The 16,306-nt window shown below is 34.3% G+C and overlaps 1 protein-coding gene across 1 annotated transcript; it reads right to left on the bottom strand.

Annotated features, from left to right (window-relative positions):
* Positions 1-13,814: 13,814 nt before the first annotated feature.
* On the bottom strand, positions 13,815-15,601 carry LOC129808633 (uncharacterized). The gene has a single exon (XM_055858420.1). It carries the CDS (start codon positions 15,369-15,371, stop codon positions 13,875-13,877), a length of 1,497 nt encoding a protein of 498 aa, XP_055714395.1. The 5' UTR covers positions 15,372-15,601; the 3' UTR covers positions 13,815-13,874.
* Between the last annotated feature and the right edge of the window lie 705 nt (positions 15,602-16,306).

Genomic DNA, 16,306 nt, shown 5'->3' on the forward strand with positions numbered 1-16,306 from the left:
TCTCAATCGTTCATCGTTCCACTATTTACTGTCCTACAGATTGATTTTTCTCTCTACATTGTATGGCTTGAGAATTATGAGAATTGAGAAATAAAGGTAAGTGTAACGAGTAAGTATAATAATATGTTTACTAATAATTAGGGATACATTGCTGTTTGAGCTATTTTTTTTTCTTATGTTTGTACATAATTGTAAAGTAGAAGGTTGATGGGATATGCGATATTTTTACAAGTCCTCAGCTATTTGGTACATAGTGGATATTAACACTTAAAAACTACGAACTTTTAAATTCTCATAGTGAAAAATTATTTTAATTATTTTCTATACTTGCAATAATTTTAAACATTTTGGGAAAAGAAACTACAATACTCAAACATAATGATTTTCACTAGATTGAAAATTATTATTCATTGGGCAAGTTTTGAAAACTTAAGAAAAATTTGTTCATCGAATTTATGTAGCCTGTAATTGTTAGTTATCATACTTATGGGCCCCGAGCCCCGAGAAGCTTTCCTTATTCAGGTCTAGAAATATCAAAAAAGTCACAATATCTGCAAGTTAGCAGAAAATCGAAAATTCACGATTTTAAATTGGGATCCTGCAAAAAATATCCTGGATTTGGACATCATTATAGTTTGTAATCATCCACATCCACAAGAATCGGATTTTTATAGATTCTAAATAATCCAGGAGGTTTATAAATGGATCTGCGGGAGATTTTATTTTGCTAAATCGTTTATAATAAACTACAGTGCTGTCTCTCTATATGCACCTATATGCACAGCTTTTGTGTCGGTTGCATTCAAAATCAATTTGTTTACATTTGACAAAATAATAAAGAAAATTATTTTCTTGGTAACTAATTTTTCTTTTTTTTATTTTCTTAATTTTATTTTTTCTGTCTCATATTATGTTTAAAATAACACGGGAAGTTCTAGAACAATAAAAAAATGATAATTTATTAAAAGAAAGAAAAAAACCGTTGGAAATTTCAAAAAGTTGTGCATATTCAGAGAAAGAACTGTCAAAAAAGTACCCAAACTGTGCATATAGAGAGACAGCACTGTATCAGGGAATATTGGATATTGATTAGATTTTTTACGTTTGATTAACTAAAATGATTTTCAATTCGAAAGTTGGTTTCCTATTTTTTACACTCTACAACATCATGAAATTGTTTTAGCATATGAGAATTCATATACATTTTTCTTTCCCACGATCATGATTTTCCATCTACATACTTCACAATTTTTCTTACACGCGCAAGATTATGAGCTATAAACTTCGAAGGGTAGAGGTGTAATTCAACACCCCTCTTCCTGTTGATTGCAATATTGCTAAATTGAAGATATTTTCATGTGAAAAATATTATAAATGTATATATGGGCGATTTTACTTTTATCAAATCAGCTCTCATAACCCTCCACTCTAACCATCTCACTCATTTTACTAGATTTTCTTTCCCACGATCACATTTTCGCTGTGTGCATTTCTTAACATTTTTTCTTACACGCGCGAATTTGTGCAGCATGAAGACAATTCAGCACTTTTTTTCCTTATTGATTGTGAAATTTAAGTTAGTTCAAATGACAAAATTTACATATGTATTTGTGAATAGGTTTCATCATGTGTAATCAGAAATTATTTCCATGCACTTGAAAATCTATTTAAGAACATGTCCCCATGAAAATCAATCAGAGTTTTCTGGACAGTCAGCCCGAGATAACACCCAAAGATTAAACAATCATGAGTGATAAAGCAAGTGCTATTCTCAATCTACTTTCCGCATCCAGTGGAATGGATGAAGTGTTGAAATTTCTCCTGGATAATAAAAGTGTGAACGAATTGGTTCATCTTTTAATGGATGATAGTTTCAAGTGTCTAGCGGAAGATGTGGCGGTGAAAATTTTGGAGAAATTGAAAAACGGTGGAAAATTAGATGAGTGTGAGAAGCGTGTTTTTCTTAAAAATATTATGAAGATGCCTATCAGTTGTTCTTTAAATAATGTAATTTGTGAAATTGTTTTTCATAAAGACATGGAAAGTGACGATTGTGAACCCGTTGCCAAAAAGCGTAAACTTGATCAAGATACAATGGGATCAAGAGTTATTTCCGAAGATATTAATGATCGTAGTGACAATGCCAATGATAAAGTGGGAAATAATATAAACATTTCAAAGGAAAAGAATGATGTCGAGATTTTAACTCCATCTAACCAAACTGGGCGGGGTCAAACTGTAGACGCTGATATTATAGAGACCCATCAGGATGTTGATAATACAAGTGAATTTAGTGATGAACAGCACGATCAGGACTTCATTAAGATAATCAACAAGACAAGAAAGTACAGTGAATTCTACAAGATGACACAACTGATAATTAATTTCCACCTGAATAAGCCCAAAAACTCTACAACGGGAGATTGGATGGAAAATGGATTCGAAGAAGCAATTCAGGAGATTAAGAAAGAATCCAAATCTACTAGTGATCGTGTGATTCTTAAGGTAAATATCACCACCGGAATATAAATATTTTATTATTATATGAAAGAGGCTAAAATAATTTATATTTTTATTCTTTCAGGTTTTCGTGACGGAGGAACCTACAGAAAAAGCCCTATACATTGGAATGAGACCTGTAAATGTCCTAAATGCAGGAATAATTTTGGAATATATGGAAATGGTAAGTTTTATATACTTCGATATTTTTATTGGTTATCAATAATAATAATTATGATGTTTTGTAAATTTCAGGTTCATCAGAGCACTGAGATGTTCCATTCATCAGAGATGCTACAGATTAGAGCTTTTCTGTTTCATCCTATGGAAGGAAGGGGTCGTAATTACAAGCCTTCGGGGATGAATATGGATGATATTCCATAATTTTAAAAAGAAGAGCATAGTTGACATCGATTGCGGAGAGAGCTGTCTTCCAATATCGCTTTTGGTTGGTAAGTGCCTTTTAATTGATGGCGCTGAGGCGAAAACTAAAATTTCTAATTACAAGAGATCCCCAAATACATTAAAATTAGATGCCCGTAGACTTATTATTGATCATGGTATGAAAATCTCTGAAGACGGAACTTACAATTTCGAACTTATCCATAAATTTGTGAAAAAATCACTGTATCAATATAGAGTGACCGTATACAATGATTTAAATAATTTCAAAAGCACTTCATTGTCCACTAAAAGAACTCCTGAAAACATGAATAATGTTATAAACCTGTTCTATTACGAGGATAGGGAGAAAAATGTTAAACATTATTTCTGTATAAAAAATCTTGAGGGCTTTTTTAATTACAAATTTCAATGTAAATATTGCGATCTTTTGTACAACAACATGCACATTTGTCTTGAAAAATGCAGATTTTGTGGTAACAATCCACCGTGTCTCAATGTCCCTGAAATGATTGATTGCTTAAATTGTAATCGCAGATTCCGAGGAGAATCCTGCCTCAAATTTCACACAGAGAACGGAACTTGTAGTGAGCTTAAAAGCTGTACAAACTGTGACAAAACTTATAAAATTTCTGATGATCCACATCAATGTTTCACGGTACGTTGCGATATTTGCTATAAACAGGTCGCAAACCCTCACTACTGTTTCATTCAGCCTTTAAAAAAGAAAACCCCAAAAGAGTTTTCAATTATTTTTTACGATCTTAAATGTGAGCTTGTACCGGGGGAAAATGATTACTCTGACCATATTCCAAATTTGTGTGTAGCTCATGAGGTTTGCCATTTATGCGCAAAATCAGCAGAGTCGGATCCCGAATGTACAAATTGTAGCCCATCGGTTAGAATTTTTGAAAATGATGAATTCGGAACGTGCGTAAAAAAATTTGTTGATCATGCTCTTAAATTCAGACCAGTTCCTACAGCTGTGATTGCCCACAATGCAAAAAGCTACGATGGGCAATTTATTCTGGAGGAATTATGCAAAAGAGATGAAGCGATAAATCCAATCTTCACAGGTTGCAAAATTTTGTATGTGGAGATCAGGAATATTGTGTTTCTAGATTCACTAAGCTTTATCCCTTTTGCATTGTCTAAATTTAATGCAAGTTTCGGGCTCCGTGATTGCGAAAAGGGTGAATACCCGTATAAATTCAACACTTCAGCAAATAAGAATTATATTGGGAAATATCCCGCGCAAGAAATGTATGCAATAGAGTCGATGTCGTCAAATCGGTATGAAAAGTTTCTCGCATGGTACGAGTCAAATAAACACAAAACTTTTGATAATCGGAAAGAATTGATACATTATTGTAATCAGGACGTCAAAATTCTGAAACTCGGGTGTTTAAACTTTATGTATTCATTTATAGATACCACCGGAATCAATCCATTTTTGCAGGCGATTACTTTAGCCGATGCTGTAATGAAGGTGTATAGAAAGAACTATTTAATCACAAATACTCTTGCCATTACACCAAAAAGTAATTACAGTTCAAGCTATATAAACCTCCAGAGCAAAATTGGATTGAAATGGCTCGTGTATCAAAAAATGATTACACAAAAAAATATTCGGTACGAAGTAAAGTTGAAAAATTCACATTACATTGTCGACGGATTTGACGATAGCACAAACACTGTGTATAGTTTCGAAGGATGTTATTATCATGGCCATACATGTTTCTTGAACAGGGACTATGTATGTTCAGGAAATTCGTCCGATACTATACAGAGGCGTTATGAGGCAACTTTGACTCGTTTGAAACGTATAAAAGATATGGGTTACAATTTAATATCGGAATGGGAGTGTGATTTTCGAAGACTACTCAAATCAAATCCTGATTTGGAAGACTCATTGAATAAAAATCAGGAAATTATCGATGCAGGGTTTGATTTGAGAAGCGCAGTATACGGAGGGCGAACAGAAGTATTTAAATTGTATGAAAAATGTGGCCCAGGGGACAGAATACTTTACTATGATTTCACATCACTTTACCCCTGGGCCAATAAATATTCTAAATACTTTGTTGGTCATCCAACTATTGTGAAAACCTTCGAAAAGGCAGAGGAAATATTAAACTACGAAGGTGTGGCTAAATGCACAGTTCTACCCCCACGGAACTTGTATTTACCATGTTTGCCGTATAGATGCAACGATCGTTTAATATTTCCTCTCTGTAGATCTTGTACAGAGATGGTTAACACGGACCGTTGCACACATTCTGATGATGAAAGAACCCTCACCGGATTCTGGTCGTTAGATGAAATCCGGCTGAGTGTTCGCCATGGGTACCAAATTGTCAAAGCTTTTGAGGTTTGGTCCTATCAAACATTGCAGTACAACCGGGACACTAACGAAAGGGGCCTCTTTGCAGATTTTGTGGACAATTTCCTCAAAATTAAACAAGAATCAAGTGGATGGCCTGTGGGAATAGAATCTGATGAGGAAAAAGAGAGTTATATCCAGGAATATTTAGAGAGGGAAGGTGTACAGCTTGACAAAGAAAAAATCTGTGTCAATAAGGGGTTGCGATTGCTCACCAAATTGGTGTTAAATAGTCTTTGGGGAAGATTCATCATGCGTGAAAATTTCACAAAGACTAGCATTTGCAACTCCCCCGAGGAGTTAAATAAATTAATTGGATCTGAAGATATTCAATTGATGAATTTATATCCTGTCGGGGAGACACAGATTTTTGTTTCGTGGAAGTACATTGCTGAAGCTGAGTCAACATCTAGATGCGTAAATCTCGGTGTAGGCATATGTACTACCACGAATGCTCGAATCAAACTGTACTCGATTCTCTCTACATTAGGTGAGAACCTTCTCTCCTGTGATACAGATTCTGTGATCTTCAGGGTACCCGCTGGCGAAGAGAACCCATTAAGCTGCGGAAAGTTTTTGGGGGAGCTCACCGATGAGCTTACAGACTACGGTGAGGGTTCTTTTATTGAGGAATATGTCAGTTGCGGGCCTAAGACCTATGGTCTTAAAATATTTACGCCATCCACAGGCTCATATTCATATAAAATCGTAGCGAAAGGTATAAGTATGAACCACGAGGTAGAAAGACATCTCGATTTCAATGCAATGAGATCAATTGTCTTTGGGGACACTGAAACATTGAATATTCATTACAAAAACAGAATCTGCAGACAGAGAAAATTTAAGCTTTTTTCAGCCTCAGCCCATAAAAAGGTACAATTTACCTTGACCAAAACAAGATGTGTGGATAATTTTGACACTCTCCCATTTGGTTTTTAAAATACATTAGAATAGATTAGTATTTAACATGCAAACATTTTTTTATCATTTTTAAAATCTGGCTATTGAAAATAATGTCTATGATTTAAATTGTAAATACTATGTAAATATAATCTATAAATAAGGTATATCTTAGTAGATCATATTCTTCAATAGATATTGATGATTTGGTTTTAGCTGAGATTCTTTACAATCTCTTTTTCTTATAATTCTGAACAGTTAATTGTAACAATCATTGATAATGAGAACCTACACTAATCTGCAATTTCATCCGTAAGTTCCCTCCCCCCCTAAAAATTTAACAGTGGAAAGAGGGTTCTCCCCTCCCCCCCCCCACCCCGCATGGACTATGAAGATGATTGAAGTCCTGTCACAATATAAAATATTATGACCTAATTTTGAAAGGACAAAATATAACTTTATACAAGCTATGTAATTATTTTCGATGCACCGTCTTTGCCGTCTTTTGAAAATAGATTGGGGTATTTTTGAAGAGGGTCCAGATATAATTTTTAAATGATTTTGACGCTGAATTTTGTTTGGATAAGTTACTTTAATTTCTTTATCGTTGCAGAGGACCAAGGATTTTAAACTTTCAAAATTTATATCTTTTTCAACCTCCTTGTTCTGCGATACATCCTTGCATACTATTTTGTTAGAGTAAGAGTTTGTAGAAGGTGAATAGATTTTCAAGCCATAGGCTTTTGGTCCTATGCTTACGAATTCTTCGATGAAGGCAACTCTCCCAAAAATTTCCCACACTCAAGAGGATTTTCTTCACCCGTAGGTACCAAATAAAAAGCCGAATCCGTGTCGTAATAGAAAAGATTACGTCCTAATTTGGAAACGATAGAATACAACTTTTTGCGAGCATTCGTAGTTGTGCAGATACCGACACCGAGATTGACATACTTTGATGGTAAAGGATCACCATCAGAAGAATATTTCCATGAAATAAAAATCTGACGTGGTCCATCCATGTAAAATCTGTAATCTCGATGTCTTCTGAAGAAAGTAAATTATTTAATTCGTCATTGGTATTGCAGACTATTGTTTTTATTTAATTTATTATCCTCTCGCATAATAAATCGTCCTCAAAGAATATTGAGAACGTTTTTGACAAAGATCACAATCCATTGTTAACACATATTTTTTCCTTATCTAACTGTATACCCTCCATCTCTAAATATTTCCGGGTGTATTCCACTTCTTCATCTTCAGACTCTGTTCCCGATGTCCACCCACCTGAGTCTTGGTTGATTTTAAGGAAATTATTAACATAATTAACAAACAGTCTCTTATTACAATAAGATCTACGGTTATTTTCACAATCATTGAGAATGAGAACCTGACCATCTCATGATTCATTGTTATCCCCTTTGCAACAATTTTATACGAGTATGAATTTGTAGACGGGGAAAAGATTTTTAATGCATAGGCCTTTGAATCGCACTACACATATCTCTAGTCTTTAACATGTAGCCTGACAAGAGTATTAAAATCTTTCATCAATAATTCTTTTAAACTATATTACTTTGGAGATTAATGTAGATTGATTTACAATTATTGTGCAATATCAATAGTCTCTGATTCAATTCTTTTAGCGTGAATACTCTCAACAGTTTTGAAACTTTTAAAACAAACCTTTTAATTTATATTTTGAATGAGAACTTGATCACCTCATGATTCATGCTGAACCCTTTTGCGACAATTTTGTACGAGTACGAGTTTGTAGAGGAGGAAAATATTTTTAGGTTATAAGCCTTTGAATCGCGCTACATATATCTCTAGTCTTTAACATGTAGCCTGACAAGAGTATTAAAATCTTTCATCAATAATTCTTTTAAACTATATTACTTTGGAGATTAATGTAGATTGATTTACAATTATTGTGCAATATCAATAGTCTCTGGTTCAATTCTTTTAGCGTGAATACTCTCAACAGTTTTAAAACTTTTAAAACAAACCTTTTAATTTATATTTTGAATGAGAACTTGATCACCTCATGATTCATGCTGAACCCTTTTGCGACAATTTTGTACGAGTACGAGTTTGTAGAGGAGGAAAATATTTTTAGGTTATAAGCCTTTGAATCGCGCTACATATATCTCTAGTCTTTAACATGTAGCCTGACAAGAGTATTAAAATCTTTCATCAATAATTCTTTTAAACTATATTACTTTGGAGATTAATGTAGAATGATTTACAATTGTTGCGCAATATCAATAGTTTCTAGTTCAATTCTGTTAGCGTGAATTCTCTTAACAGTTTTAAAACTTTTAAAATAAACCTTCTAAATTTCTTTGAACTATTTCTTAGAGCGTTTGCAAGATACATTGTCTAATTCATCTAATGGAATGCGTCTCAATAAGTTGTTAAATTTTTATAAAGAAGCATTTTAATTATATTCCCATGGAGATTAATGTAGATTGATCTGTAATTTTGCACAATAGCAAGAGTCTCTGGTTCAATTCTTTTAGCGTTAATACTCTTAACAGATTTAAAACTTTTAAAACAAACCTTTTAATTTATATTTCTTTGAGGATTAATGAAAATTGATCTGTAACTATTTTCTGGAGCGATAGCAAGACTCACTGGTTTAATTCGTCTATCGGAAAGAGTCTGAAGAAGTTGTTAAGTTTTTATAAAGAATCATTTTAATTATATTACGGCGAAGATTAATGTAGATTGATCTGGAAGTATTTTTGGAGCGATAGCAAGAGTCATGGTTTAATTCATGTAATGGAGAGAGTTTCAAGTAGCTGATAAATTTTTATAAAGAACTATTGCTAATTATATTACATAGTAATATTACTACGAAAATTAATGTAGATTGATCTGTAATTTTTGCACAATAACAAGAGTCTCTGCTTTAGCCTGATCCAATTCTTTTAGCGTTAATACTCTTAGCTGTTTTTAAATTTTTTGAAAATACGTATTTTAAATTGTGTATTATAATATAAGACGATCTGTAGATTAAACGCGATGCACTGGGATTAGTATTTAGAAATTATTTGGTTTTTCTAATAAAATTGGCCTCGAGAATTGTCTTACATATATTGTTTTATCTGTCAGTGATATTAAATCGTTGATATACGGTTTTCCATGGTATTGAATTTATAGGTTTAATATTTTGATGCATGATGACTGTAATACCTTTTGAGAATTTCTATATAGTTTACAGAGATATTGTATGTTAATCACTTTACCAAAGTTTGTATCAGATAATGGTTTTAAACTTCCTAATTTACTAAAATTGTATTTACTTATGTCAACAGTTTCAATATTCTAGTACATGGATAAAAGAAATATTTATGTTAGATTATCATATTATGATTCAGTATTTCGGATATTAACTGTGTAAATTTATATGTAATATACAGATTGTAATATCCCAACAAGAAAATCTGAAATAAAAATATATTTCACTAATAATACACTCTTTTACTTTTCATTATACCTGTGCCTTTTGTTCTTTATTAAAATGTTTTCAACAGAATCAGTATGGAGAACAAGAGTCTTGATCTATTTTCATGCATTTTCATTTTCCCTCCGTCTCATATGTTTTTGTTTCTCCTAATCTGTGTGATGGCATAGGTCATTTGTTGCATTTCTGGATGGTGGAGAAATATACTTTGCCTAGGAACTGTTAACACTTGGAGACTCGACTATAATTTCAAGTGGTATTAATCTCCATATGAAACAAAACTATGTGCGGTGCATTTTCATCGTTTACCATTCAGTGTTAAAATTGTAATTCAAATCTTTGCGCGCATGATGAGTAGAATTGTCTGTTGTGAGTGAATCGCACATTCAACACTTTACTTCATCTGTGAAATTTTTTGCTGTCTAGACCTGAAGAAGAAATTAGAGCAGATTTTGCAGAGGGGTTTTGCATTGATTATGACGTCGATGATCATACGGAACAATAAGAATGAAAACGTAAGTATGAGTATAAACCACATACTCTCACACGTCATCGATTGTATCTCTCCTCGCCCTGGAGAAATGTTGGAGAACACCACTTTGGAGGATCAATTGTAATTTTGCTCGAACTAGACAGATGTTGAAAAAAATTCTTTGTCCGAGCCTTCAAAATGTTAATAGTTGTAAAATCCACTATACTCTTTAATCTATATCAACAACATTATAAAATAAAATTATAGAATGACTCTTTTTCCTCATTTCCCATATAGTGGTAAATTGGTAATTTAAATGTTTGTGTGCATGATGGGTAGAATTGTTTGGTGTGAGTATGTCTCATAGCCCAACATTTTTTCTCCCTGTGAAATATTTTCTTGATGGGTGAGAGTGAAGAAATTAGAGCCAACATTGCAGTGGAATATTGCACTGAATATGACGTCAGTGATCATATGGAATCCCTTGAATGAAAACATGAGTATAAGTACAAATCTCATACTCCCACAAGGCGTCGATTGTATCTCTCCACGATATGGAGAAATGTTTGGTGAACACCACTTTACGTTATCGATTGTAGATCTGATCGAGCTAAACATGTGTTAGTAAATTTAATTTTTCGACTCAATAAACTATTTAAAAGACTAATATAAAATCATATCGATCATTAAAATATGCATGCAGATTCTTTCATCAAAATTATGCGAAGAGAAGAATTTATGTGAAATGAAATAACATTTTTGCTTTTAATTCTCTCGAGGGATCGTGAGGACGACCGAAGAATATCACTTTTCCCTGCTGATCTTCCTTGAATTCAACAGGCAGAATGAATAATGCCACAGCGCATAAAAATTGCACTCGTTGACAAATTCTCCCAACTCCACCTTAAACTCTCTCACTCTTTTCCACACTTACACGTCCCTCATTAGAAGCAAACATTTTTACGATAAGTAGTCAGGAGTATTCATATTAGGCACTATCAGTCAAGTATACCCCCACCCTTCTAATATCTCCGGCCAAGCATGATTGATCATCAAACATAAGCAACAGGGATTCATACCAACTACACGGAAAATCTTTATGCATACATTATAAGAAAAATGACTTCAGAGAAAGAGAAGCATGCAAATTAAAATAGATAGAACACTCGCGAAAATCTTTTAGATTTTACATTTTACATAATAGGTGATAGTCGGTCATTAAAAACGGCCATAGGAATTTCAATTCAGAAATCTACACACACACACACACATCAGCATTAAATTATTGCATCAACAATAATGTCGCTTCATGTTTCAAGAGGGATGGAGGTGACAACATATTTAATATAACGTCAATCTAAGGTTATGGACCCCACGGTAATGACGTCATGATAAGAACCTGCTCGTCAGTTTGTATTAGTTCCATACATACACCATAATACGTCACCGATTGTAACTTTTCGGAGCCGTGACGCCAGAGCAGGGTTTATGTGTGTGAGTGCCTCACTAACACTACTACACACACTTATTGTATTCAACCTCGATTTACACTACTTATCCATTTAGTGCCTCTTTCAGGCTTGATATGTGCAAAATTTCACTTGAAAATTAAGAAAATTGGACGAGAAATGCATAAAAGTGTCTGAAAATCTTTAAAGTCGATTATCTCGGAAACTATGAGAGATAGAGGCCTCAAACTTTACATCCATTTAGAGCCACTTTCAGGCTTGATATGTGCGAAATTTCACTGGAAAATTAAAAAAATTGGACGAGAAATGCATAAAAGTGTCTGAAAATCTTTAATGTTGATTATCTCGGAAACTAGGAGAGATAGAGGCCTCAAACTTTATGTCCATTTGGAGCCACTTTCAGGCTTGATATGTGCAAAATTTCACTGGAAAATTAAGAAAATTGGACGAGAAATGCATAAAAGTGTATGAAAATCTTTAATGTTGATTATCTCGGAAACTATGAGAGATAGAGGCCTCAAACTTTACATCCATTTAGTGCCTCTTTCAGGCTTGATATGTGCAATATTTCATTGGAAAATTAAGAAAATTGGACGAGAAATGCATAAAAGTGTCTGAAAATCTTTAAAGTCGATTATCTCGAAAACTGTGAGAGATAGAGGCCTCAAACTTTACATCCATTTAGAGCCACTTTAAGGCTTGATATGCGCAAAATTTCACTGGAAAATTAAGAAAATTGGACGAGAAATGCATAAAAGTGTCTGAAAATCTTTAATGTTGATTATCTCGGAAACTATGAGAGATAGAGGCCTCAAACTTTACATCCATTTAGTGCCTCTTTCAGGATTGAGATGAGCAGAATTTAACTCGGAAATAAGGAAAATTGCACGATAAATGCATAAAAGTGTCTGAAAATCTTTAAAGTCGATTATCTCGGAAACTGTGAGAGGTAGGGGCCTCAAACTTTACATCCATTTAGAGCCACTTTAAGGCTTGATATGCGCAAAATTTCACTGGAAAATTAAGAAAATTGGACGAGAAATGCACAAAAGTGTCTGAAAATCTTTAAAGTCGATTATCTCGGAAACTATAAGAGACAGAGGCCTCAAACTTTACATCCATTTAGAGCCTCTTTCAGGCTTGATATGCGCAAAATTTCACTGGAAAATTAAGAAAATTGGACGAGAAATGCATAAAAGTGTCTGAAAATCTTTAAAGTCGATTATCTCGGAAACTATGAGAGATAGAGGCCTGAAACTTTACATCCATTCAGTGCCTCTTTCAGGCTTGATATGTGCAAAATCTCACTTGAAAATCAAGAAAATTGGACGAGAAATGCATAAAAGTGTCTGAAAATCTTTAAAGTCGATTATCTCGAAAACTATGAGAGATAGAGGCCTCAAATTTTACATTCATTTAGAGCCTCTTTCAGGCTTGATATGTGCAATATTTCACTGGAAAATTAAGAAAATTGGATGAGAAACGCATAAGTGTCTGAAATTTCGTAAAATTTCGCGACCCGCGAAAATCCACAAAGAATTTTGCGACCCGCGAAAATCCGTGAAAAATTTCACTGCCCGCGAAAAACCGCGAAAAATTTCTCGACCCGCAAAAATCAGCGAAAAATTTCGCTGCCCGTGAAAATCCGCGAAAAATATCGCGACCCGCGGAAATCCGCGAAAAATTTCGCGACCTGCGAAAATCCGCAAAAATTTCGTGACCCACGAAAATCCGCGAAAAATTTCGCGACCCACGAAAATCCGCGAAAAATTTCGCGACCCGCAAAAATCAGCGAAAAATTTCGCTGCCCGTGAAAATTCGCGAAAAATTTCGCGACCCGCGAAAAATTTCGCTGCCCGTGAAAATCCGCGAACAATTTCGCGGACCGCGAAAAATTTCGCGACTCGCGAAAATCCGCGAAAAATTTCGCGGCCCGCGAAAATCCGCGAAAACATTCGCTACCCGCGAAAATCCGCTGGTATATATAAACATATATACTATTTTTATATGTATGTATGTATAGATATATAAGTTAAGAACACGAGGACGATTTAGATCTAATGATCTTTATTGAAGCACAGAGAATTACAGAATGATGTACAGAGAAGAAAGTAATATCTAAGAAACCTCGGTGACGCCGCTTCCAGCGTGGATCACTTACACATTCCCACAATGAGGCACGTTCAGCGAAAGTGCATATTCTGCAATCTCGCAGGTGTGGATTGTGGGTTGTGGGAATGTGATGTTCCCATAGTGAAGGCACGTTCGTGCTGACTCCACACTTTAGCAGGTGTGGAGTGTGTCCATGGTGCCGGTGGACATGGGAATATTTAACTGCTCCCCCCTTAAAGTTGAATCGTCCCGATTCACTGTATTTTCGGTATTTTCAGTCGGCTTAGGATACCAACATCTCCTGTAGAGGGTTTTCTTGAAACTCCAAATAATGATAGCTGACGTTAGAATGATGGCAGAAATACAGAATCCAGAGTATGAAAAATAACTGGTAGTTTGGTGATTGGATTTCATCTCATCTAGGGCGTCCATATTTTGAATATGGAGATCTTCTAGGTGACGTAATCCTTCTTCTGGTCCGGTTTCTTCTCTCTGAATTACCACATCAGGTAGGGGTAGGATAACTGGTTGAGAATCCATGTGAAAAACACGATTCTCATAAGTCCCTTCATTGATCTGGAGTGTGCAATTCTCGAATATGATTAAGAATGCACCGGAAATGTTACGCCTTTCTATGCCGCAACTGTTGTTTAAGGGGATGGACGGATTGGCAGTTTTCACCAAAACAATTCCCATTTTGAGTTGCTTCACGATGGTTTTTGTGGGTGACCTTTCACATGGGCAGCTTCCTGGACGTCCTCTGGCAATTGCTGGGGTACATGAATCATTCGAGATGTCCAATAAATCTGCGTTGCTGCAAATTTCGCCTTTGTCGATCTTGGTACATCCTCGGATGATTGCATACGTCTCAGTTTCGCAAACTAATAGATGTTTATAATCTATTTTAATTTGTTGTCCATTAATCGGAAAGGTTTCAATAATTAATTTCATACACTCATCTTCTCTTATCTGAGGAATATCAACTACATACACAATAGTCTCTCCCTCATATAATACTGCTGCGCTCAGATACTTAAATATTTGTTCTCTATATCTTAATCTTATATTTTGTTGATAAAGTTTTTCTGTTATAAAATTCATTTCCATTGGTGTTAGCAAACTTTTGGAAACTACACCTAATTTTGAAAGCATAATAGCCTCTTCAATTGCTTTTAGTTTATTATGTAATTCGTCAATATGAAATAGTAAATTAATTACTTCCAAATAAGTTAAAGTATTATCTTTCTTTTCCAAATTACTTTTAAGTAAACCTGATATTGTTTTTATCATATTATTGATTCGTATTTCAAAATTCTTATTAATTTCGACTTGTTTATTATTATTTTTAATCAACTTATTGATACCTAACTTGCTATCTGATAACTCTCGGTGAATGTCTCTAATGTCTTGAGCATCAGCATTGCCTGTAGCCCATTTAATGGCAGATCCAATCCATTCTATGGCTCTTTTATTTTTTAATTTTGGGTCAAAATTTGGAAATATTTTATTGATTTCAAAAATTTTGTTTTTCAATATGTCCGAAAAATGATCCAAATTTTGGTACTTATTCGCCAATTTTTCAATTTGAGTAGCAATTTCTTTAAAATTTTCAATATGAATGACATGAGCCAATTTGAAATTTCCTTTTTGAATAAAGGCTACGCCCATTTTTACGGTCACCAATCCATTGGGATTATTCGTCAAGTCATGAAATTGGATAGTTGTAGTTGTTTGTCCGTAAGGTATGATCGTCAACCTAAAATATAATAATCATGTCACGATAGCATATTTGTCTTAAATTTTAATTATAAATTATTCTTTACTGCATTAATAATATTTTTGATTATATTACTAAGGATTTAATTTTCTTATTTTTTTTATTTAATTTATTTTTTTTTTAATTATTTTTTTTGTTTTGTTTTTACTTTCTCTTAAGATTGACCTTATGCAACTTTCTGTTTTTCTGATCAATAAAAGTTTTTCTCCTGTCTTCTGAAACAATTACAGCGTCAAAAGGTGGTTTTACTTTACTCTTCACACCTTGTCTTTTAACATAAATCTTTTCATTTTTTTCAAGTTTTGGTTCCTTTTCCCTATGTTTATTCTGATTTAGGTGAGATTCTTAACAATCTCACCTATTATAATCCTAACAAAATCTCATGTCCTCCGATTGGCCCCAAACTTTGCCAGAATGTGTTTTGACACTTCCTGATCACGAATATATGGATGGCTAAAAACCGTTCCCGTCCGTCCGTCCGTCCGGCCGCTCTTTGGAGCTTAATAGCTCCTAAACTAAAAGAGATCTCTACTTGCGGTTTTCGGCAAATGTTATATATCGTATGAAAGTTGCAACTTGGTGCATTGACCCCCCACCCCTCACCCCTCCTTCCGCCATTTTGAAGACCCCCCTTTTTTGTTTTCTTAATAGCTCCGCCCCTATGGCATCGAGCGGGCTCAAATTTTAGTATGTTATAGCTGGGCCTTAGGGCTTTCCATCAATACCAAACTTAAGGTCCCCCGACCTCCCTGACCCGAGCTATAAGGGTCCAAAAAAAATTCTTAAAATGGCCATAACTCCGGTTCTAATTGTCAGAATTTAAAGA

Source organism: Phlebotomus papatasi, chromosome 4 (assembly GCF_024763615.1).
Source record: "Phlebotomus papatasi isolate M1 chromosome 4, Ppap_2.1, whole genome shotgun sequence".
NCBI lineage: Eukaryota > Metazoa > Arthropoda > Insecta > Diptera > Psychodidae > Phlebotomus > Phlebotomus papatasi.